Source organism: Mastigoproctus giganteus, chromosome 6, assembly GCF_048544385.1.
Source record: "Mastigoproctus giganteus isolate SK-2022 chromosome 6, ASM4854438v1, whole genome shotgun sequence".
Lineage (NCBI taxonomy): Eukaryota > Metazoa > Arthropoda > Arachnida > Uropygi > Thelyphonidae > Mastigoproctus > Mastigoproctus giganteus.
This window is the reverse complement of record NC_143580.1, coordinates 143,081,528-143,108,769: the sequence shown is the minus strand read 5'-3', so window position 1 is coordinate 143,108,769 and position 27,242 is coordinate 143,081,528. Positions and strand designations below refer to the sequence as shown.

The window sequence follows — 27,242 nt, the reverse complement described above, 5'->3', positions numbered from 1 at the left end:
CAATAGTCAGTCATTTAATAAGACTTGAAACATCTCTTCGAGATGCTTTCCTCAAATGCAAGGTTCTGGTGTCACTTTTCTATGATATAGAAACAACATATGACAGCTCTTGGAGATTTGGAATTTTAAAAGCTATATAATCTTAGATATGTAATACATATCTATCAACTGCTATCAAAGTTATTTAGGTTCCCGCAACATGGGCACCAGGTTATAGTGCAGATATCTCCCAGTGATACTGCTGGTTCTATAGACTAACATTATTGGAATCTAATACCCAAGTTCTGGGTTCCAAACTAGGCATGTTTGGAACCCAGAATCATGTACTTTCCATGTGCTAGAACTGTCGAACCTCAGAAGGGGAGGGGGGAAGCTTCAATGCACTACTTTGGCCCCTGCTTTGGCAAGATGAGAGATCCTGTGATGACTCACTCAAGGTCAATCAGCTAGTGGGCTCACCTGTGAGGATCAACTGTGTCAATGCTGTGCCATGAACCTATGCTCATGGTCTGTTGGACAGGATTCAATCTGGCAACAGCACATCTGTGGTGTGCTGTTGCCGAACTCATTTATTGCTTGCTAAGTATTTTGCATTCTCTTGGGCTCCGTAGTTACAAGGGAGAAAATAGAAATACTATGAAATCTGATAATCAAAACTCTTCTCCTGGGACTCCAACACGTTTCTACCAGAAACACGTTGAGGTCCCGTATTTCCTTTGTTATGGGTTCCTCCCATGACAAAGGAAATGTCAGGACCTACATTGCACTTCCTGATAATCTGTTCAACTTACAATTTGCCCATCAGAAATATGAGCCAATTTTCCAAATCCTTCTTTATCTAGAAGGGTTTGAAAGGGTTGGCAGGATCCCCTAAATTGGTTAAACTGCTATTCTGGTGACATTTTAATAGAAAGAAAAAGTGAGAGGCAATCATTAACAGCATATTTGTGCTTTCTATTGGGAGAATTCCAATTTCACCGGTCCCCCATAAGGCACTAAATTGATGTGACTTCATCTCAGAATGCAGCCTTTGAAGTGACTGAAGAAGAAATCTGTTCTTAACTAAAACTGCAAAGAAAATGATAACTGTAAAGGAAATGTTTTTGCACAGGGATGGGAATCTACTGTCCACTAAAAACCCGATCCTTACTCTAAACTGAACAATGCCTCTTAATTGTATTTCAGCTGAGTACTTGCACTGCCCAGTAAAGCCATATATTTCTAACCCACTGTTTTGTTTTAAGTGCCAGAAATATGGACACTTACAAATGGCCTGACACAGTGCCTTTGCATGTGCAAGATATATCTCAATGGGCCACTAAATCATTGAATGTTGGCTCCAAAGCCTATATGCATCACTACTAAGGAGAATGTCCTGCCTATTCAAAAGCATACTTTTGGAAGGAAGAAAAAGAAATACAAAACTTGAAAATAGAGCTGAACATAACCAATGAGGAAGCAAGGAAAACAGCAGAAGCCAATAAATAGCAGTAGGCCTATACATTTTGAGTAAGCGGCAAGGAAACATTCCTTTGGGACTCAAACTGATATAGCTATTCCAACAAGAAATATATTGCATACTATTTTTTGTGTTTTAAACCCCCTCCCCCTCTAAAAAAAAACAGTCAACTGTCACTCTCATATCCATACCTCCTAGCACTTTACCACTTCCAGATCAAAGTGATAAAGAAAACCAAAAAAAAAAAAAAAAAAAACCAGAAGAGCCACTTGCAAAACAGGAAATAATGAATACAGAGATTAAGGAGGTACCAGATCCAATGGACTCAGTATTGGATGCTCCTTGCCAAGGAAGAAATGGATACAGGATGGCAGTTGTACTTTCCTAAAATAATAAATTGAAGACTGAAATGGAAGCCAACCAGTGAATCCACCAAGCCCAAATAATGGTCAAATTCATACCTTTGATTCTGATAGAATGTCGTTGATAATAAATGATATCGAGGAAAACTAGCTTGTGCCATACTTTGTAGGCACAAGCTAGTTTTCCTCTTTTGCAAGAGTCATATTTAAAGGCAGATGAGAGCCTGTTTTCCAAAATATCAGCCCAATATGCAAAGAACTGTGTTAGCCTGCTCATAGTGAAGTTGCTATCTTAGTGGGCAACCACATGCCCTTTCCAAATAATTTCTCTTACTACTGTCATAGAGGCAGTTGCTTTTCACTTCTTTTATTATTATTGTTATTATTAGCTGCATGGTGCAAGGAAGCCTGAGGCTTATGCTGCAACAGCCAAAAAAAAAAAAAAAAAATTCCCAAGTTACCCTGCGAGAGAGAGAGAGAGAGAGAGAGAGAGTCAAAAGTAGAAGGGAATCGCCAAGAAAGAGAAGAATGATGATATCCAGCTCAGAGCCCTGGGTGTGCCAAGCCTATACTCACCAGATATGAGCCCCTTTGTAGGGTTTCCGCTTAACAATCTGTTTTGGATATTTGCCACCTGAGATTGGCATCTCCGAGATAGATGTGATCTTATTACACAACTGCCTGCTACTCCTATTTTATTATGAGGTCTTAATGAAAAAAATACCCTGTGGGGGTAGAGCAAACATTAATATAAGAGGCTGTAAAATAGAGTGCATGCTAGAAAATAATGAGCTCTCACTTTTAAATCTGGGAATAAGCACCTTTTTTTCACGTTTACCCGCACTTCATACTTTAATTGCCATCGATCTCTCTCTCTCTCTCTGCTCCCCATCTATTCTCTCTTTGTTTACATGGGCGTTTGAAGAAAATCCCTAAGGAAGTGACCACTTTTCTGAGATATCTGTTCTGACTGAGAAAAGACCATGTCACCTATCTGTCTCAGTGGAAGAAGTTTGATAGAGCTGACTGCAACACCTTTTTTGGATATCTCACACAGTTTGACATCACAAGAGTCATCCAGAAGCCCATCAGTGATGCAGGTACATCCTCTCTCTCTTCTCTTTTAAGAGGAGAAAGTACCTCTAGGATCAGTTAAGTGTTACTCTTTTCTGCAGTTAGAGGCAATTTCATTAGTGCAAAACTGTAAATAGTGACCTTTATGTCAATGATTTTAGTATATTTTTCCAGTTGTGGAAAAATATAAACATGAAACATGAAAGAAAATTGCAAGCTACTGATCACCTCAACTCCTGGGTAGTGGAAAATTGCTTCAGGTTCTCACTGCAGAAGATCATTTGTGTACTTTTTTTTTTTTTTTTGAGGTGTAATCTTTATCCTGAATTGAGGTTTGAACAAAATGCTATTTCAGTGGTACCTGAGACTAAATTTTAAGAGCTTGAGTTTGATAAAAAGTTTACTTTTCTTCAACACACCTGTTAACTATATACAAAGTGCACAAGAGGTTTGGACATCCTATTCCTCTTGAGGTGTAGACCAATGCACTTTAGTATGCCTAAATCATGCACCTATGCTATCTAAACTAGATTGCAGGTTCCTAGTATACAAGGTATGGTAAATAATGAAACTGCATGCGCAGCTGCTACACACCAAGTGCTACCTGTGAAACAAAGGCATAGTAGTTGACCAGTAGTTAAACCTTTCTCTTGTTGACTGCCAAGTCATGTTCCAACACGCTCATTTGTTTTGCAACAAGACAAGAGATACCTAGTAAATAAAGAACCTGGAATTTTCAGTAGTCTTAAATTAATTTTGTAGTTTTAAAAGTATAATTAAAAAAGATTGCACAAATCACACTGCTAATATTTTTTAATTGTATTTCAGGTTATGTTATATTAGAAGTATTTTGGACCATAACAGAACTGTCAGATTAGTCACAGTGAGTGATACACTTGGAGATATTGCTTCTGTTAGTTACACAGGTAAAAGATTTTTAATTTTTATATATTCATATAAAAATAAATCAATTTATATATGAGGGCTGTTCGGAAAACAGGCAGACTGGCAACGCTGCTTCATTGCTACAGAAACGAGTGATGAGTCTGTGGTCTAGGGGTGTTACCCCACCTTTTCTTAGTTTGTGGAAGCTTATCACGTAGTATTCATTTTTGTGTTCGTTATAAAGTTTATGTGAAGTGTGTTTTATGATGGGGGATTAGAAAGATATTTCGTTAATTATTAGACAAAGAATTGTGATTTAATTTTTTGTAAAGTTAGGCAAAAGTGGTCAGAATACATTTGAGATGATTCAAGAAGCATATGATGAAGAAGCTTTGGGCAGAACGGCCGTATTTAAATGGTGGAAGCATTTTAAGGATGGGGGGAAAAACTTACAAGATGAACAAAGAAGCAGGCACTGCCAATCTCAGTGAACGATGAAAACATTGAGGAAGCTGAAACATTATTGAAAGAATTCACGATCTGGCAGTTCAGTTGAATGTTAGGGTAGCAAGATGTCACGAAATTGTAAAGACGCCTTAATATGTCACATGTTTGCGCAAGATGGGTACTACGTGATCTTACTGCAGAACAAAAAGAATGCCGCATTGAACTTTATCAAGCCTTTATTGACAAGGTGGAAGAAGAGCCCGACTTTTTTGAATAAAATAATCACGTGTGACAAGTCCTGGATTAAACATTTTGATCCCGAGTCCAAACAGCAGTCAAGCATATGGAAACACCACGATTCACCACCTCCAAAACAAAAAAAAATTTGAGTTTTTGGTTCATCAAAAACATTGATGTTAATTTTGTTTTTTGATGCCCACGGAATAATACTGCAACACTGGATTCCTGTGAAACAAACTGTAAATGGAGAATATTATGCTAACATGTTACGAGTTCACCTCGAAGCAATTTGCAAAAAAAAAGACCAGAACTGCTTAATCAAGAATGGTTTCTTCTTCAAGGTAACACCCAGCAATGCAAGCTTTAGCGAAAATTGGTGTTCACCCACCAGACCACCCTCACACCATGTGATTTCTGGGCTTTCGTGAGCCTCAAAAAAGAGTTGAGAGGGGAAAAAAAAAAATTTAACACATATGAAGAAGTTAAATCTGCCACATCCGCTATCCTGTAACTCCTTTCAGAAAATGGGCTGCAGCACGTGTTTCAGAAGCTAGTGACCTGCTGTAAAAGGTGTATAGAATGTGAAGGATGCTATTTCAAAAAGGAGCCCGTACCAACCTCCCAAGTGACTCAGAGCAATGATCTCAGTCTGTGTATTTTCAGAACAGGTCTCATAGATTTCTTTTCATCTCATCATCATCATATTAATTTTATTTAGATTGATTTTACTGGGATATACAATGTCTATTCAAAAAAAAAAAAAAAAGGAATTAAAACCAATCTTTATCTGTACTATAAGGCTTCTACTAGTAGAGTTCCACATCAATTCAGTGCTGCCATTCCAGTGTATGAGACAGTTTGGTGTCTCATTTCATTTCAATGTATACAATCAGTAGCTACAACAATTTGTTGAATTCTATGTGAGGATGTGTGAAAATGCAAACTTTAACATTCCATGCTATAAAATGATTAATTTAGTTATTATGGTAAAATTTATATTTTTGATAAGTTTGCTCACCATTTTGTTTTCAGGTGCATCAGCATATTTGCATGACGTGCCAGTTGTCTTCACCATGTCCATCCATTATTCTACATCTAATAACGCGACTCCTAGTTCATGGATTTTCATAAAATTTTTTATTTGGCTCTGTCAGAAAGGTTTCCCAAGCACCTGTAAATTTAAATAAAATCAGAACACTAACAATCTGGAAATAATAATAAATGAATAAATAGTAATGAACACTTCTAGTGGATGGATTTTCATGAAATTTATATTTGGTTCTTTTATAAACATTTGTCAAGCCCTTCCAAATTTCATTAAAATTAAACCAAAAAACTAACAGAAATCTTGGCTAACGCCCCCCCCCCCCCGCACACACAAAACCATCCATGCACCCGGGAATCCCCCAGATATCATTGTACAGTCCTATAATATCAGTGTGGATTGGTTGACTGTGTGTGTGTCTATTATCTTCAGCCTGGCTGTCTGCCCATATTGTAAATTTGTTATCCTATGGATGGACAGTCATGCTGAAGATGATAGGCCCATACCTATTATCCAACCTGACTATGAGCAGGACGGGTTCAATGCATTTACAGAAAATAAAAAATATTATTAAAAGAACACAAATATATTCTTTTCTTTTATCTGTTATTTTCTAAATTTCTGCATTCCTCCAATCTAAGTGACCAAAATATCACTTTGTTTCCCAAACCTTTTATTTCATTGATTTTCTTAATTTCTGAGTCTGTATGTGATAAACAAAATTGTTGTTCATACACTGAATTGTCTTTCACTGAATTATCACATACAGCAAAATGTCATACACCAAAATGTCTCATACATGAAATTATATCATACACCATCATATGCCAAATTGCCTCATGCACTAAGATGTCAAGCATTGAATTGTGTCAATAAAACTATAATGCGCCAAACTGTTGTACAGCGAATTGTCATGCACCGAACTGCCATGCAGTGAAATGTCTTGCACTGAATTGCCACAATCCTTCTAATAGATAAACAACTGTAATAGAAGTATTCATTTTTTTTTTTTTTTTTTTTGACTGCAGTACTAATAGATTTATATTTTGCATAATGATTTTGCAGTTTTTTAAATGAGTTTTTTTAGTTTTGCAGAATGATTGGTTGGCATCTTGTTCATGCTTCTTGGTGATATAGCTTCTTTTAATTATAAACATAAAAGATTTTTTATTTTTATATATGAATATAAAAAAAAATTGAAATTTTATTAGTTTTTTTCTCTTCTCATCATCCTTCCTTCTCTTATTGTATTAAACTAGAATACCCATGGCAAATAATTTGCCAAAACTGTTTCTGAGAAGGAAAGATTAATATCAATGTAATCTCTCCTTCAGCTCCCTTCGCTGCTAGCTAAAGTGTCAGTGGTATGGACTCTGGTAATAAAATGACTAAAAATGCAGTTTGATATATTTTTTACTAGTGTAACTATATTGTCCTTTAAAATAATTACAATTATTGAATAAAAATTATCAGGATCTGGAAACTGCTATATAAAGTTGTCCATGAGCAAAAATGCCAACTTCATTTGTAAGTTGATTGTGATGACAAAAGCCAAGAAATTTTCTTCTATTCAAAATAAATGGGAAGTTAGTTTCACTGGGAACGAAATCAAGTCTTAGGATTTGAAAATCAGTTGGAAAATTTTTTAGAAAATTTGTTTTTTGGAATTTTTTTAAATTTAAATTTTACTGCTAAATAAAGCCTGTTACAAAAGAGAATCGATCAGAAAAAGTTTTTGTGATTTTTTTTTTTTTTTCAATTTTATTGCTAAAAACTCTACTGCAAAAAGAATCAGATCAAAAGCTTGTTTAGTCTTTGAGTTATTCAAAATTCAAACGGCATCATGGACAGAAGGACACAAGCAAATTATATAAAAAATTCATTTATTTTTACATGGATATACAAGATCCAAAAAAGATTCAAAACCAAGTTCCACAACTTGGTTTTGAAACAAATATTTTATTTAGAGGTTTTGTGGAATAAATAACAGAAACATCCTTCCTCATAATTCCCAGCCACAGTGTACCTTTCTACAGAAGGTGGGAGACAGATGAGTTGTCAGGATTTTTGTTTTTGACTGCAGTACTAATAGATTTATATCTTGCATAATGATTTTGCAGTTTTTTAAATGAGTTTTTTTAATTTTGCAGAATGATTGGTTGGCATTTTAACCTCTTATAGACTTCATTTTAAAATGTCTGCATTTCAACACATTTTGGAGTTTTGAAAAGTCTTTTACCATATTATCTGTTTTACCTTGTTTCTGTTTTTTTTTTTTTTTTTTTTCTATTTTACCATATCTGCATCTGGAAGTGTTGACATTTTGACACTTATTATTTTGTGGTTTCAGTTTGGTGTTTTAACCCTTTTGCAAGTTTGCGTGTATATAACATAAGAAGATAAAATGAAATTAAAAATGTAAATAAAAAAACAAAATTAAGTAAAATCAATAAAAAGAAAAATAAAGTAAAATCATCATAAACCATAGCACATACTATCTTTTCAAGAAGGCATGGCATGATCATGGTTTATGAGCAAAGTACTCCAGTGGCCAGACAATTGAGTTTTATGGATTGAATGATAATTTAGCATATGTTACTTTCAATAAAACTATTTCGGTAAAACTAAATTGAACAACCATAGCTTAAATACTTTGTTAATATTGAATGAAAAATAAGATGTCACTTCTTCCAGACAGTTCACATGTATGCAATAAAGGAGACAGAGCAGGTTAGTGCTGACTGCTGTGGTACACTGTAATAGGTTTTATGTACCATCTAGATTTTGGTAATCAGTCTTGTTAATTAATTTTGATAAAACATCCAAAATTTAATTATATATATAACTTATAATTAGATATAAATATATGTACATTTTATATACACAATTTTTAAAAAAATTCATAATAATGATAATGTTAAAAAAATGTTTCTGAAGCATGATGAAATAATTATAAAATTTTATTCTATTGTGAGAAATGATAAAAAAAAATGTAATTTGAAAATAGAGGTATTGCCTTCTATGGAGAGAGTATTCATTTCACACTACTAGAAAGATTAACACAGTTGGCTTGGTGACAAATCTAATATATACAATATTTAGTGATATAATTCCAGACCTTGGATTCATTAGTTTATTAACTGTAAAATATCAGAAATCAATGTTTAAATTATATTATCTGATTTTGTAACCTTACTCTGTTGAATAAACTTCGATAAAAATATGAAGAATGTGGTTGTTAGCTAATGTTTAGTGGATTAATTTGTCATCCTTTTGTGTGATTTCCAGGTCCAAGAAAGCAAGGGTATCATTATTATCACTGGTTTTCTTTAATATGATTTCTGTGGAGTAAAATTCTTTATATTAGTTTAACTTCTGTTCCAGGGAAATTAATGGATGCACCAGTTAATGAAGCACTGCAGGATCATCTAGACAAGACTTCAGTTATAGTTCGGACACAGCATGGGTTTGTTAAGGGGTAGTTTAGTCTGACCAATTTGACTGGATACTATGATGTGGTCACAAAGCAACTGGATGCAGGGAATAACTTTGATATCATATATTTGGATCTTAGAAAGGCTTTCGCTACTGTTGCACATGGAAGACTGCTGCACAAATTGGAGCAGTGTGGCATTGGAGGCAAATTGCTGCTATGGATAAAGGGATGGTTGAGTGGGAGAAGACAGAGAGTGGTAATCAATTAACACTGCTCTTCATGGACTAATGTTATTTGTGGTCCCTCAGGGTTCAGTGTTGGGTCCATTGTTGTTTTCTGTATTTATAAATGATGTTGATGATGGTATATCAGGCTTAATATCCAAGTTTTCAGACGATACAAAGGTTGGCAGGGTTGTCAAGGACACTACTGACAGTACGCTGCTGCTGCTGCAACAGGATCTAGAAAAGTTGGTCAGATGGGCTGAGAGGTGGCAAATGAAGTTTAACATTGACAAATGTAAAGTACTACATATGGAAGCAATAACCCCAGGGCAATGTGTCAACTCTGTGATACTACACTGACAGTGGTAGAGAATGAAAAGGACCTGGGGGTAATTATGCAGGCAGATATGAAGTTTTTTGAACAGTGCAGATGGTCTGCAACAGTAGCTCATGGTGTCTTGTCAATAATATACAGGAATTTTTCTAGCGGAGATAAGGAGGTGATTATCCCCTTGTATAAGGCAATGGTCAGGCCACATCTTGAGTCCTGTATACAGGTCTGGTCTGTAGGCCTCATTTTAAGAAGAATGTAGAGCTGTTGGAATGAGTACAGAGAAGGGCAACAAGATTAGTGAATGGAACAAAGGGTTGCTCTTACAAAGAAAGGCTTAAGTTTTGCAGATTACTGTGTTTGGAGATTAGGCACCTGCGAGGCGATCCGATTGAGGTGTATAAAGCCTTGAATGGTTTGAGCATGCTCAGTGCTGAAGGGATTCTTCCTCTTGCTCAGAATAATCACCTGAGAGGACATAAATTCAAATTGAGGAAAGACAGTTGTGGGATAGACGTGCAGAAGGTTGCCTTTAGCCAGCGGGTAGTTGATTGGTGGAAGAGACTTCCATCTTTTGTTGTGGAAGTTGATAGCCTAAATTATAGTTTATCGAAATGTGGGTAACTAAATTGAACATCGTTTTGTGTTTCAAAATGATGTAGGAAAAGGCTTGCAATGGCAAAAGCAATTCTCACCCATCAGTATTCGTTTTATTTTTTTAAATAGTCTTGTCTATATAATTGTTAAAAATACATAGCCATCAGAAGGGGTTCAAATTTATTGTTGATCCATGTGATGCTACTGTACTCTGTATATGCTGCTGGCAGGATTTGTTTAAATTTGATATGTGATGGGCATTGAGGTAAAAATATTTTGCAAGTCAAGGTCTCTTCTCTGTATTGTTCTTGTTAGAATTTAAGTATTCGTGAAAGACTTTATTACTATTTATAATTCCTGTATACACCAATGAGCCAATACATTAGTTGGCTCATCAGAGTCATTGTGCAAATTGAAGCAACTGAAGGGGAACTAAGGTGCGTGCGCAGGTCGGGACACGGTATAAAAAACACCTGATACTGAGCTGTGTTAATCAGTGTTACCCTTGTTCTTCAGTTGGGAAAGGCAGCGGATTAAGCGAGTTTGGCAGAGGCAAAATTGTAATGGCCAGACGACTGGGTCAGAGCATATCTGAAACGGCATGGCTGGTGGGATGCTTACAGTCAGCTGTGGTTAGTACCTACCGAAAGTGGTTCGAGGAGAGAAAACCCACGGACTGCCAGCGAGGCTTTGGATGGCCACAGCTCATCAATGCTCGAAGTGAGCGAAGGCTTTCCTGGATGGTACATAGCAACAGAAGGGTAACTGTGGCACAACTTGCCGGTAATTGGAATGTTGGTGACGGGAGTAATGTGTCACAACACACACAATACATCGAACCCTGCTGAAAATGAGGCTGTGTAGCCACAGGCCACTCCGAGTGCCCATGCTAACCACGGTTCACTTGTGGCAGCACCTAAATTCTTCTTTTCTAAATTAATAATCTAATCTAAATTCTTTTTTTCTGGAATTGTGGTCCTTACCACATAGTTGTGGTCATGTGGACGGCCAGGTACATGTGCATCGTTTACCTGGGGAAGTGATGGCGCCTGGATGCAATGTGGGACGAAAACAAGCCCGTGACAGCAGTGTAATGCTTTGGCGATGTTCTGCTGGGATACCCTGGGTCTAGTCATCTATATGCTGGGCACTCTGACCTCTACCACCTACCTAAACATCATTGCTGACACCCTTTCATGGCAATGGTCTTTCCCTCTGGCAATGCCGTCTTTCAGTAGAATAATGCGCCATGCCACACTGCCCGGATTGTTCAAGACTGGTTCACAGAACATGGGGAAGACTTCCAAGTATTGCCCTGGCCTCCAAATTCCCCAGACATCAATTCCATTGAGCATCTGTGGTTTGTGTTACAACAGCAACTCCGATCTGCAGCGTCTCAACCACAGACCTTACAGGAGTTAAAGGATCTGCTGTTTATGTGTTATTACCAGATACCACAAGACATTTAGAAATCTTGTAGCATCCATGCCTCGCTGGGTACGAGTTGTTTTGTCTGCACGTGGAGAACCAACATCATATTAGGTAGGTGGTCATAATGTTTTGGCTCATCGGTGTATTTTAATTTACTGTATATGAAAACATTGCTGAGAATAATGGCAGATTTTTTCACTGGGATTATAGCAGCCATTGTTATAAGATTAGATTTATCACCGGTAGTAAAAGTGGCTGCTATAATCCCAGCATAAAATTTGGGAATATGGTGCTTGGTTCCCTGTTACCCCACTCTTAATTGCATTTTATTGCTTTGTGGGTGCCTTGATTAATGGGGAATCTGGGCACTGAAATAAAATAAAATCAACTCTGAATCCTGATAATCTAAATTATTTTTTCTGGAATTGTGGTCCTTACCCCAACTATGTGGTAAGGCCACATAATCGTGCCATTGAACCTATATCAAATCCAACACCCAGATGCCTGATAATCCTTTCCACCAGTGAAAAACATGTATGGAAAATACTACCCTTCTTTATTCAGAAGGATTTGGAAAAGTTGGCAGGCAGCCCTAAATCTAAATCAATAGCTGTATTCTGGGGACTTCCCATTGAAACTAAAAGTAAGAACCCCTCAGAACTGCTCTCTGAGCCACCCATATTGGAGAGATGAAGAACATCATGCTCTTGTTTAAATGTGTTTCAATTGAGTGCATCTTGCAATATTTGTAGCTGAGTAAGATGGTGGACATTAAATAACAGCAGATTTGCAACAAATTTTTCTCTTAAACATTAGAAACTTATGAAATACTTAAAAAAAATCGTTGTTGATGATACTATGGGTAGAGCACAAAATTTTCAAAGATATTTGCACCTCCAAGGCAGCCAGACCTTGGTTGAAGATTTGAGTACTCAGGTTGTCCATTATCAAGTCGGACTGGTGAGAATGTCGACAAGGTGCACAGAGCCATCCATGAGGGCAGACTCATATGATTAATGATATTTGTGACATTCTAGACTTATTTTACAGTACATGCCAAGGCATTTTAACTGAAGATTTAAATTTTGTCCCTTTGCTGAGTGACAAACAGAACCAGCTTTCTGTGTTCTGGACCCTGGAAAGCACAGAAACATCCTTTCCAAGGCCATAACAGGGGATGAAAACTGGGTTTATGGTTTTGACTTAGAAATAAAGCAGCATTCCTCCCAGTGGAAAAGTCCATCATCTCAATGTCCAAAAAATGACAAGTCTGGTCAGATCAAACGTCAAGAGCATGCTGATTGTTTTCTTCACAGTGAGGGAATTGTTAATCAGGAGTTCCTTCTTCCAAGCCAAATTGTAAATTGCCAGATCTACATTAGGGTCCTAAAATGTTTGGGGGAGGATGTTAGGAGAAAATGCCCAGACAAATGACACACTCAGTATTGGCTTCTGCACCACAATTATTATTATTATCCAACAGTTTTTAGCCAAGAACAAAATGGTGATGGTCTCACACCCTACCTATTCTTCTGATCTGGCTCCCCTGTTACTTCCCCTACCTATTCTTCTGATCTGGCTCTCCTGTTACTTCGTCCTGTAGCCCAGAATGAAAATCCGATTAAAAGATCACAGTATTTGAGGGTTATTAAAATTTTAAACAATATTAATTTTGCTATAACTGAAATTAAAAACTAATCTTAAAACTAAAGTATAATGATGTACTTGTTAGGTTTGTAAAATTTCATGTAAACAGAACATTGTTCATGATTCATTGGCTTGATGACTATCTATTCAACTCTATAATAAAACAGGTATAGGCTATTGCATAACAAAATTGGATGAGGAGGGGAAGATAGATGAATTCTTTTGTCTGAAATTCGAGGGTGGACTTCTGTGCAAGTATCAAATCCTAAGCAAAAATTACAGGCACATACTTAGGGTTACAAAGACATGAATGAAACATTGTATTTGCAATTTATTACATACATATTTTTACAAAAATATACATTGTTACCCTATTTTAAAAACACACGAACTTATTCATCTTCTTCATCAGACAAAAACATTTAATGGAATTCATCAGGAGTTATGTTTTCAAGTTTACATTTTGAGTATTCGAAAAAGGGGAAGCTGACTCTTTAAAAATTACAGCTGTGATTTACAGGCTCCGAAAAAGCGATAAGTGTTTGCCTTTTTATTTAACTAATTGTTATTTTATATTGTGCTTTATACGTAGTCTTATAGTTCTAGTTACGCTGGTTATTTTTATTTTTAATTTAGATAAAGAGTTTTTGTAGATTACTACTTAATATACGTAAAACCGTTATTTCGTTCGAATCTTGCAGCCATTGTTTTTGTATAGAGTGGTAGGGAATTCAAATGTTTAATTGTGTTAACTAGGTAGCTCTAATGTATAATTATATAGCATAATACGCATCACTGTTTCTATTAGATAGCATAGTATTGACATTTAATTAATTAAATTTATTGATCTTATTAATTTAAAATATCATGCCCCAGACTAGAGCAGCAAAGCAATGGGCACAAAGTGGTAGGAGGGAGGAGAACTGAGGGTGGTGATTCTCCAACGCATCACAGCCTAAAAAAATGTGCAACTTGTGAAATGTTTGCCGAACTCTCTGGAACAGAACATGATATTGCCATGGGGAATGTCTTTGTGTGTGCGCGATGTAAAGAAATCAGGCAACAACTCAGCGTTGTTATGGGCCTATATGAAAGCTTGAAGGACAGGGTGGATGCCCTCGAAGGATCTAAATTGAGGGCCCATCAAGCTCTCAGCTGCCCACATCAACACCAGAGCTTGCACTTGGTCATCGTGCGACACAGCAGCAACCCCCAAGGCAGAATGCGTTGGTCCCACAGGAACTAGTAGTTGTTGGTGACTCTATTGTCAGGGAAACGGGGAACATGCTTTGTAAAAAGGATAGGTGGAACAGGACCAGGGTATGTCTGCCAGTGGCAAAGGTTGATGACATTGTAGAGTGGATATCATCTTTTAAGGGCACAATAGGTGATAAAGTTGTACACGTTGGCACTAATGATATTAAGAGTAGGAGACCGGCAGAATTACTTAACAAGTACAGGTCACTGTTGAACAAAAGCCATGAATTAGGGTTGATTTTGAAAGTGTCTGCATTTCTGCCCAGACACGATAAGAGGGAGTATATGATAAGAGCCTTGTCGATCAGTTCGGCCCTCGAAAGATTGTGCAAGGCTCAAGGAATAGAATTTTTTTCAGCCTGGTCTGTACTTGTTAACAGGAGAGACTGCTTCTACAGGGATGGGATACACTTAAATAGAAAGGGTGCAAGAATATTTGCTGATGCTATCGAGGCAGTGTTAGGTGGATCGGAAAACTGCTAGCTTGGGGGGATACAAGGACTAATAGTTTAACAGTAGCCGCAGGCAGAGGTGAAGGTGATTCTTGCACAACTTCTATTAGAATAAGTAGCGACCTGGAGTGAGGGGTTTTGGGGGTTTCAGGGACGGATGGCAGTCATCATGAAATAGGTGGGTATATGGGATGTGTTAGGGTAACTAGGAATAGGTGCATGTATGCTTGCATGTATACTAGTGCTAAAAGTATAGTAAATAAATTTGATGAATTTGAAGTATTGGTCAAGACATCAAAGGCGGATGTTGTTGGGATAACAGAGACGTGGTGTAACCAAGATATAAGGAATGCAGAACTGGAATTTGGGGAGTACAATGTGTACAGAAAGGATAGACAGGATAGGAAGGGAGGAAGTGTTATGCTGCTAATTAAGAAAAAACATAAAATCAAAAAATGAGTATTTTGCATCTACATTCACACGAGAGGAATTATTAAGGTTTGAAAATGGCAGAAGATTATCAAATTGTAGCAGGGTGCTTAATGATTTTGTAATAACTGAGAGCAAAGTGGAGGAGAAATTGTTGAAGTTAAACATAAGAAAAGCACCTGGGGTGGATGGGATATATCCAGTTATATTAAAGGAGGTGGCAAAGCAACTAAGCAAACCCTTAGCCATAATTATGAGAGCATCCTTGGACTCAGGGGAGGTTCCCACGGACTGGAGATGTCCAAATGTATCCCCAATTCACAAAAGGGGATCAAAGGGTGACACGAGTAATTACAGACCAGTTAGTTTAACTTCTGTTCCAGGTAAAATAATGGAGTCACTGGTTAAAGATGCATTGCAGAATCATCTAGACAAGACTGCAGCAATAATTTAGACACAGCATGGGTTTGTTAAGGGAAAGTCTTGTCTGACAAATTTAATAGGTTATTATGATGTGGTTACAAAGGAACTGGATGCAAAAAATAATTTTGATATCATATATTTGGATTTCAGGAAAGCTTTTGACACTGTTGCGCATGGAAGACTATTGTACAAATTGGAGCAGAATGGTATTAAGGGTAAGTTGCTTCAATGGATAAAAGGATGGTTAAGTGGGAGAAGACAGAGGGTGGTAATCAATGGCTTCTGCTCTTTGTGGACTAATATTATTAGTGGAGGCCCACAGGGTTCGGTGTTGGGTCCACTGTTGTTTTGTATATTTATCAATGATATTTATGAAGGTATATCAGGCTTAGTGTCGAAATTTGCAGATGATACAAAGGTTGGCAGGGTTGTTAATGACAGTAATGGCAGTGTGCTACTGAAACAGGATATAGATAATTTGGGCAGATGAAGAAGTGGCAACTGAAGTTTAACCTTGACAAATGCAAAGTACTGCTCATAAGCAGTAATTTGCATTTGTCAAGGTTTCTCTTTACAAAGTTATTCTGTCGGGTTACTTCTACCCATAGGTACTTCTACCCATAGGTAGAAGTAACCCGAGAGAAAAGTACAAACTGCGTGGTACTACACTAAAGGTGGTGGCGCCTCCGTAGCCAGGTGGGAAGGAGCAGCAGTGCATAGCACATGCTTCTTGATTAGACCGGGGTTCGAGCCCGTCACCACCAAATACGGAGGATGCGAAAAGGTCAGGGAATGACCACCGCATATCCCGGAGCAATATGGCTTTAGTTGCTAATGCTCCTAAAAACCAAATAACAACAACAATGTAAGGTGGTAGAAAATGAAAAAGACCTGGGAGTAATTGTGCAGTCAGATATGAAGTTTTCTGAGCAATGCAGACAGGCTGCCAGGGCAGGTCATGGGGTTTTGTCAATGATATATAGGAATTTTGCTATCAGGGAAAAGGAGGTTGATTGTCCCTCTGTATAAGGCAATGGTCAGGCCACGCCTTGAGTACTGCATACAGGTCTGGAGACCTCTTTTTAAGAAGGATGTCGATTTGCTTGAGCATGTACAGAGAAGGGCAACAAAATTGGTGAGGGGAATGAAGGGATCCTCTTACCAAGAGAAGGTAAAGTTCTGCAAATTGCAGTGGCTGGAGACTGGCACCTGCACATTGATCTGATTGAGGTGTATAAGACCTTGAATGGATTGAGCACACTGAATTTTGATGGGATCCTTCCACTTGTTCAGAACCTAAGGGGGCATAAATTCAAATTAAGAAAAGACAGATGTAGAATAGATGTGCGGAAATTTGCCTTTATCCAGCGGGTGGTTAATTGCTGGAACAAACTTCCATCTGTTGTTGTGGAAGTTTATAGGTTGAATAAATTTAAGGAGGAACTGGACAGGCATTTGGAGGGAATGGTGTGATTTTTTTTTTTTTTTTTTTTGCTGATGCTGCATAAGCTCATACACTTGCTTTCTTGCATCACATGCCACCACTACTACCACCACCACTACATGCGATGTGGAAGATGACATTAAAAAAAAAGAGGTTGACTTATGTGGTCAATATATAATTAATCATGAATTTTTACAACAAAAAAAAAAAAAATATATATATATATATATATTGCTGAATCGATTTATGTGATGGAATATACGGTATATATATAGTTGACTATACTGACCAACTTTCAATACCATATATTCTGGGTATATATATGTGTCTTATGGCTGTAGAGACCTATACATATTGCCATGGTCATTCCCAGTTTTCTAAAATTTATATAATTTTACCCATCTAACTATTTATATTACTTATCAATTTTAATTTTTATTTTGTCCTTTAATTCTGCATTTAAGTATTAATTATGTAATTGCTGTAGTGCTTTACTAATTATGCAGGTCAACAAACATTTTTTTTTTTTTCATTGGAATAAAAAAAAGTATGTGGACTAGATAAGTCATTGGACACTGATTCCAAATCTGTATTTAGTTTTCCTCTAGCACATCTAGTTTCTGTGATGGGACAATATACCACTCACATACCTATTCAGCCAGCCTATATGAATATAATTATTATTTATTTATTATTATTATTGCTTACACATTCATATTTATTTAATTGTTTTAATATATCTATATCGTTATTTCATAATTTAATTATTTGGTTATAGATTGTTTCAGATAAGATCCGGCAAATTATCGAAACACATTCATCATCTTCATCAAACCTTAAAAAGGTAAAAATCACTTCAACAAATTCTGATGTGTGCAATTCTTACCGAATTAAATCACAATGGTATACAACAGCAATGGACATTCGGAAAATTTACCAGTTATACTTTGGCTGCCCTCAATGTGACCAGGATAAGGATTATGTAACTGATGAAACAAAACAAAAAAGTCAATGCCATTTGCCATACCCATGATATGGAAGGAGACAAAAGACCATGATGATGGTGATTATTACTTTTTAAATGTGGATGTTGCTGAATTCTTGCAAAGAATAAGCACAAGGTTGTTCATCCAAAACTGGATTTAGTGATTAGACCAATCCCTCATGATAATAGCATGCCAATTCTGGTACCTCCACAGCATGGACTAAATTCTTTAGAAGACAAAAAGGAATGTACAATTGCTGAGACCTCAGAGAACCTCATGAAAAGAAATTGGAGCCAGAATTGTTTACCCAAGATGAATTGAATGATTTCATTAAAGATTTAGCCCTCTTCAAAGATGAAGCTAAACTACTTTGAAACCAAATCAGAAACACTTGGTTAAGAAGAATATGAGTGTTCACTATCGAAAAATAAACCAAGTTTTGGTGATATTCTTTACAGTAAGCAATCTGCACTGCAAATACATCTTACTGACTTGTACTGCTTCATCAAATAGGAGCCATCAGATCTAAGATATAGTATGCTTTCTGATGTAAGATGTAGTATGCACAGCCACAAACTCCTAACAATGAAATTTTAAAGCTGTTCCCTTACATATTTGTGAACTTAAAGCCATCTGTCTTCATTGCCCATTCTGATATCATCTGATTCATCTGAAGGAGACCTATTATAACATAAAGTCACTATTTATTCAAATGAATTCAATACAGTAACCATTAGTGAAATAACTCTAGTTATTTCTAACCCATTAGGAATTGGTCACTTGGTGAAGACATAGACTTCTGTAGTTGCTGCAAACAGATGTTTTCCTTGAAATTTTATCTTATTTTTGATTAGTAACATAATAATTTGCGTTTTACAAATAGATTAAATAGGCTTACTAGTGTTCGTTAGCTTATTTTTTAAATTTAGCTAGTGATTTTGTAAGTTACAACTCGTTACTCATACCTCTATCGTGCCAGTGTTTGGGCTTGAATATCTTAGATAATCAGTAGCTCAGAAGAATAGTATGATTTAAATTGTAATAAATAAGTATTTTGAAGGTTCGAATCACCTTTTCGGCATATATCTTTTGTATTTTATCATATTTTTGATTAGTTAACATATTAATTTGTGTTTTACAAATAGATTAAATAGGCTTAGTAGCATTCGTTAGCGTATTTTTTAAATTTAGCTAGAGACTTTGTAAGTTACAACTCACTACTCATACTGCAATCATATCAGTGTTTTGGCTGGAATATCATAGCTTAACCAGTAGAATAGTAGGGTTTTAATTGCAATAAATAAGTATTTTTGAAGGTTTTAATCACTTTTTGTATTTAACTAAGGGTATAACTAAATTAGCATTGCGATCATTACGGTGTAGCGTAACTTGATAATGTGTATCTCGAATTTGATAGCTAAGGAATAACATAAAACTATATAGCGGAATATGTGTTACTGCATTAGCTTAGTATAGTATTTTATTGTATAATCAAGTATGATATAGTAAATTAATCAATTAAATTTATTAACCTTATTAATTTTCATTGTTAATTATTTAAATTGTATTTAAACAGAAATCATGCCCCAGACTAGAGCAGCAAAGCAATGTGCACAAAGTACTGGGAGTGCTGTAGCTCATGGGAGAATCAAAGGAAGCGATTCTCCAACACATCACACATCACACCCTAAAGAAATGTGCAACTTGTGAAATGTTTGCAGACTTTCTGGGATAGGACATGATGTTGCCAAGGGGAATGTCTTTGTGGGTGCTCGATGTAAGCAATGTGAAGAAGTTAGGTGGCAACTCAGCATTGTTATATGGGCCTTTATGAGAGCTTGAAGAACAGGGTAGATGCCCTCGAAGGACCCATCAAGCTCTCAGCAGACCACATCAGTACCAGAGCTTACACTTTAATATCAGACAACACAGCAGCAGCAACCTTCAGGGCAGAATGCACTGGTCCCACAGGAGCTAGTTATTGTCAGTGTCCCAACTGTCAGGGAGATGGGAAATATATTGTGCAAAAGGGATAGGTGGAATAGGACCAGCGTATGTCTGCCATGGGCAAAAGTTCATGATGTCATAGAGCAGATATCACCTTTTAAGGGCACAACGAGTGATATTGTTGTATAGGTTGGTACTAATGACATTAACAGTAAGTAGTGATTAACAGTAAGTGACATTAACAGTCCGCAGTAAGTCTGCGGACTTACTTAACAAGTACAGGTCAATTTTGAAAAAAAAGTCGCTAGTAGGGTTAAACTTGAACTGTCTGCAATTCTGCTCAAACACAATAGGAGGGAGTATATGATGACAGCCTTGTCAATTATTTCAGCCCTGGAGAGATTGTGCAAGGCTCATAGGGTAGCATTTTTCTCAGCATGGTCTGTGCTTCTTAACAGGAGAGATTGTTTCTACAAGAATGGGATACACTTAAACAGAAAGGGTGCAAGAATATTTGCTGATGATATCAAGGCTGTGTTAGATGGATCGAAAAACTACTAGCTTCGAAGGATTCACAGACTAACAGATTAATGGTAGCCACAGGCAGAGGTGAAGTGATTCTTGCATTGCTTCTATTGGAATGAGCAGCAGCAGCCTGGAAAGAGAGGTACTGGGGATTTCAAGATCTGCTGGGAGTCATCATTGAACAAGTAAATACATGGGTTGTGTTAGGGTAACTAAGGGTAAGAATAGGTGCATGAATACTTGCATGTACACCAATGCTAGGTGTATAGTAAATAAATATGATGAATTTGAGGTGCTGCTGAAGACATCAAAGCCTGATGTTGTTGGGATATCACAGACAGTGCCACACAGTGATAAGGAATGAAGAATTGGAATTTGGGGAGTACAATGTGTACAGAAAGGATAGAAGGGGAAGAAGGGTGATACTGTTAGTTAAGAAACACATAAAATCTAAGGAAGTGCATCCAGTTGACATGAGTGGGCAGTGCAGTATCGAGTCAGTTTGGTGTGACACCGGGAAAACCAAATTGAGAGTAGGAGTGTGTTATAGGCCTAATGACCCTGATGAGTACAATGAAAAACTGTACAGGAAATAGTGGGCCAGTAAATCAGATTTTCTTATAATGGGGATTTAAATCCTCCATTATTTTTAACTTCCCAGATATAGACTGGAACTTGTGTGTTTGTCACTCACACACTAGCAATGCTTTTTTTTGTGGATTTATTGAATGATTGTTTTCTACAGCATCAGCGTGTTCGAGAGGCAATCAGAGGGACTCATACTCTTGATCTGATTATCAGCAGTGATTATTCATGCATTAAGAATCTGCAGATCAAGAATCGACTAGGTGGCAGTGATCACAGTGTACTGATGTGGGATTTACCTAAAGATATAATTACCATCATGGTGAGGAATTTTGCTTCTGTAATGGTGACTACAGTGATCTCAGACAGTTTTTAAATACAGTACACTGGGACCAACTGATGATGTTACCAACAGCAAATTCTAAGTGGAAAGCATTCAAGGAATTAATAGTGGAAGCTAACAGGCTTTTCATACTGATTAAGAAATATTGTTCAAGGTTTAGGCCTAAATGGATATCAGATGAACTAATGAGACTCGTAGCAGAGAAGAAAAATGAATGGGGTGCATTTAAATTATCACAAGACACAGATGACTATGGTAGATATAAGAAGTCTGTAATCAAATCAAAAAGGACTTTAGTGAAGCAATGGCAAATTATGAGAAATCTTTGTCTATAAATGCAAAGAAAAACAGTAAAGACTTTTTTACTTATGTAAACTATAGATGGAAGGCAATGAATCAGATTGATCCACTTGACGTCAACGATTCGATTATTGATGAACCTGCTGAGGTAGCTAACAAACTGAATGAGTATTTTTCATTTACGTTTACACATAAGGAGGTCTGTAGGTAAGTGGAGGCCAGGAGCTTATCAAACTCTGGCAGGGAGCTAAAGGATTTTTTAATAACTGAGAGTAAAGTGGAGAGAAATTGTTGAAATTGACATAAGAAAGGCACCTGGGTTAGTGGGAGCTATCCAGTTATATTAAAGGAAGCAGCAAAGGAAGTAAGCAAACCATTAGCCATGATTATGAAAGTTTCCTTGGACTCAGGAAAGGTCCCCATGGACTGGAAATGTCCAAATATGTCCCCAATTCACAAAGGGGGATGAAAGGGTGACACAAGTAATTACAGACCAGTTAGTCTAACTTCTGTTCTAGGGAAAATAATGGAGTCACTAGTTAAGGAAGTGATGCAGAATCATCTAGACAAGACTGCAGTTATAGTTCAGTCACAGCATGGGTTTGTTAAGGGGAAGGCTTGTCTGACAAATTTGATTGGATACTACAATGTAGTCACAAAGTCACTGGATGCAAAAAATAATTTTGATATCATATACTTGGATTTTAGGAAAACCTTTGATACTGTGGCACACGGAAAACTGGTGTACAAATTAGAGCAGTATGGAATTAAGGGCACGTTACTACAATGGATTAAAGGATGGTTGAGTGGGTGAAAACAGAGAGTGGTTAACAATGGACACTGTTCTTTGTGGACTAATGTTATTAGTGGAGTCCCCCAGGGTTTGGTGTTGGGCCTATTGTTGTTTTCAATATTCATCAAGACACTGATGAAGGTATATCAGGTTTAATGTCTAAGTTTGCAGCTGATATGAAGGTTGGCAGGGATTGTTAATGACAGTAATGATAGTACACTAGTGCAACAGGATCTGGAATAGTTGAGCAGAAGGGCTGAGAGGTGGCAACTGAAGTTTTAAAATTGACAAATGTAAAGTACTGCTTATGGGTAGCAGTAACCCCAGAGTAATGTATCAACTGGGTGGTACTACACTCAGGGTAGTGGAGAATAAAAAGGACTTGTGGGTAATTATGCAGTCAGATATGAAGTTTTCTGAGCAGTGCAGCAGACTGCAAGAGTAGCTCATGGTATCTTGTCAATGATATTTAGGAATTTTGCTAGGAGAGATAAGGGGGCGATTGTCCCCTTGTATAAGGCAATGTTAGGCCACACCTTGAGTAATGTATACAGGTCTGGAGACCTCATTTAAGAAAGATGTAGAGCTGCTGGAATGATTACAGAGAAGGGCAATGAGATTGGTGAGTGGAACAAAGGGTTGGTGTTACCAAAAAAGGCCTAAGTTCTGCAAATTGCAACGTCTAAAGACTAGGCACCTGTGAGGTGATCTAATTGAGATGTATAAGGCCTTGAATGGTTTGAGCAAGCTGAATGTTAATGGGATTCTTCCTCTTGCTCAGATTACTCACTTGATGGGACGTAATTTCAATTGAGGAAAGACAACCTTAGAATAGATGTGCAGAAATTTGCCTTTAGCCAGCAGGTGGTTGATAGTTGGAACATACTGGAGGCCAAAAACTTAAATAAGTGCAAGGCAGAGCTAGACAAACATTGGAGGGAATGGATGGGTGAAATGGGAGGGGATTTTTTTTTTGTTTTTTTGGCTGATGCTATATAAGCTTGCTTTCTTGCATCATATGCCTCTGCTAATGCTAACTGCAGTGACTCATGGGATAGCTGTTCTGCTGCAGACCAATTACATCAGACTGTTTGGAAGGAGCACATATGAACCAGGAATAATTAGTGTGCAGTATGTTCCTTTAATGGAGCCAGTGAACATTTTTCTTTCCACTTCTCATTATTACATAATTTCATTACTTAAGTGAGAAATTTCCTACCATCTCAACCTGCCTCATAAAACTTGGATAACATTAAATGGATACGAACTAATCTTTGAATTTCTGCAGATTTTCTTTTCAAGTTGAATAAAATATCTTTCCCACAGTGTGACTATGGTACTGAAAGACAACCTGTTAAACATGTTACTCAAGAATATATCTTGAGGGTCTACAGAGGCAGCTCAAGAGATTTCTTTCTATTGACACCAGACTTGATTGAATATATTGATAATTTAGGCATACTGTTGTGATCCTTTTTTTTGACTGATTGTGATCTGTTTTATTTTGCCATACACTAAATAAATCCTAAAATCTCTGCCAAAAAACTGAAATAGGGAATCTTTGTATTGCCTCAAATCGAAAAGCTTCTGCAAAATGAAAACTTTGAAAAATGCCTCAGTGTATTAGAAGTAAAAGCATGGCAGGCTTTGTGAGAAATATTTTTGGGTAACCAGTCTCCTGCATATGAAAATGAAGTTCATAAGCTGCTACATAAATATAAAGAAATGAGATGTCATATGCCACTGACACTTAATTTCTTGCATTTGTATTTAGACTTCTTTCCTGAAAATCTTGGCCCACTGAGTGATGGTCAAGAAGAACAATTCCATCAAGACATTAATCAATGGAAAATCTCTACATGCAACAATAATACTACTATAACACTACTTGTGATGGACGTTGTGCTACTTCATTCCAGACAAAGTGTACCAAAGTAAATCATCTGTACAACATTTTTAAATTGTATGTATCTTTTTGAAAATAGTGTGCTGTATTATTTTAACTATGTGTATAAAATGTATTGGGTTTACACTGTAAAAGTGTAATTGTAGCCAGACCTGTGTTTTGTAATGAAATCATTGTAATTAAATTATATTATCAGCAGTCATATTACAAAAACTGCACATGCTAGGAAAATAACCAAAAATATGTTTGAAATTAGTATGTGAAACTGGTTTATAAAAGTGTTTTTATATCTTTGATGGGGTGGGAGAATTTTATTATTATTAATATTGCCATGGCCTAAACTTAAATTCATTTAGCATTACTTTGTTTCAAGGCGTGGTTACTACTGTAGTTTATTAAAGTCAAAATTATTAAATTCGGATAATTACTATTATCAAGAAAATATGAGTATTTTGATTCTTATTATTGCATTTGTTTGGTAGACAAATGCAATAATATCAGTAAATAGTTAGCTCAACTTACATTGTGATCTTATTTGTCCAAAATATGTTACTGCCTCTCGCATCAGTGACCCCTTTATCAAATTAATCTTAAATTAGATTAATTTTAACATCAAAATTAAGCCCTCCGTAATGTCAAAAATCATTTTCAGAATTATATTTCACAAATTTTCCTACCCATTAAAGCTTTTGTTATCATCAGACTTAAATAATCTGCTGTGAGGTACATAGAAATGGATAATTATTACACTAATTACTTATTATTTATGTATTTATTGATGTTATCCCTAGATGTAATTAACATTTCTTTTAAATTTAGTTTTAAAAATTGTCTTTTTCTGGTTAATATAGAATACATATATATCTGTATTGCATGCTGTATTACATTTTAGCGATGGGTATACTATCTAAATAAACCCAAATAAATCCTCTCTAAATCCAAATCTACTATCTATCATCATTTTCCTTTAAAATCAGCAGGTGCTATTTAGATTTCTAATTAATAAATATAGATATGAAAATGTAATTTACATTTGCATTAAATAGATACATCAATCAAATAATGTTTAATTGTATTAGAATGGCATTAGTGTTAGTTAACAGACAGCCTTATAACTAATGACATTAAACGTACACGATCTGATGATTTGTTGGAAAAATACAGGACCGTGCTGAGGAAATGCCGCGAGCTAGGCCACAATGTCTGTGTCTGCAATTCTGCCCAGACACTATAGAAGGGATTATATGTTAAAAGCCTTGTGGATTAACTCAAAACTTGAAGGACTTGAGTTAATCTGCAAGGCTTTAGGGGGGAAATTTCTATCAGCATGGCCCACGCTTTTAGGTAGAAGGAATTTTTTTGTAGAGATGGGATACACTTAAACAAAGGTGGAGCAAAAGTTTTTGCCAGTATTATTGAGGATACCTTAAAGGTTCAGGGAAACTGCTAGTTAGGGGGATGTGGGTAATACTGACACGCATTTATCTGATAATATTGGTCAAAGTAACTCTTGCACATACCTCAAGAGTTCTTATCTGTTTCCCCAACTGGACATATTATCTAGATGTTCTGGGGGCAGAAACGTTTCAAGTGAGCGGGTAGCTAATGTCAGGGAAGAGAGCCTAAAAAACTTCAAGGGTTGTGTTAGGGTAGTTAAATATACAAGAACAGTAAGTTTTAATTGTTTATATAGTAATGTTAGAAGTGTCGTCAATAAAATGAGCGAATTTTTACTGCTGGTTAAAACAAGTAACGCGAACATAATAGGGCTTACGGAGACGTGGTGCCACCCGGAAATTGGAGATGATGAGTTTCAGTACGGCTTGTATAATGTATTTAGGAGGGATGGGGTAGATAGAAGGGGTGGTGGGGTGATGCTTCTTATCAGAAGCAGCCTGAGTGCGACGATAGCTTTCCCGGATTCAGACGTTTCACATGCTAGTATAGAATCTGTATGGTGTGAGATAGTTGGAAACAAACGTATAATGCGAGTAGGAGTAATCTACAGACCAGGTGATTGAAGATTATGACGAAAGCCTCTACATGCAAATGGAATGGGCAAGTAAGCATCAATGTCTTATTCTGGGTGATTGCAATTTGCCTCTAATTGATTGGAGTAAATGGGACGGAAACTCGACATGGGGAACAAAATTTTTAAATCAAATAGATGACTGTTATTTGTATCAACATGTCAGGGAAAGTACTAGAGAAAAGAATATCCTAGACCTCATCATCACCCAGGAAACAGATGACATAACAGGGCTGACAGTAGAGGAACCAATAGCAGGAAGTGATCACAGAGTTCTACGGTGGATGATGATGATGAGAGAGGTAGCAGTAGTAAAAGGCAAAGGAATGGGTTTTAATTTCAGAAAAGGAAATTACGATGCCTTAAGGTACTACATAGCCTCTATTAACTGGGTAGCTATCGCCCAGAGAATGAATACAATTGAACTGTTGTTGTTATTTGGTTTTTAGGAGCATTAGCAACTAAGGCGTTATTGCTCCGAGGATATGCCGTGGTCATTCCTTGACCTTTCCGCATCCTCCGTATTTGGTGGTCACGGGCTCGAACCCCAGTCTAATCAAGAAGCGTTTGCTACGCACTGCCGCTCCTGCCCACCTAGCTACAGAGGCGCCTAATTGAACTGTGGTATGCTTTTAAAACATTAAT

General features: G+C 36.8%; 1 protein-coding gene across 2 annotated transcripts in view; it reads left to right on the top strand.

The window, feature by feature from the left end:
* The window catches only part of LOC150084630 (lysosomal-trafficking regulator-like), an 813,382-nt gene that overhangs the window by 744,710 nt on the left and 41,430 nt on the right, over positions 1-27,242 (top strand). For both annotated transcript variants that reach the window (XM_090375369.1, XM_090375368.1), the window contains exon 24: positions 3,724-3,821. In XM_090375369.1, the coding sequence (XP_090231495.1) occupies positions 3,724-3,821 (98 nt within the window). The remainder of the gene's footprint in view (positions 1-3,723; positions 3,822-27,242) is intronic.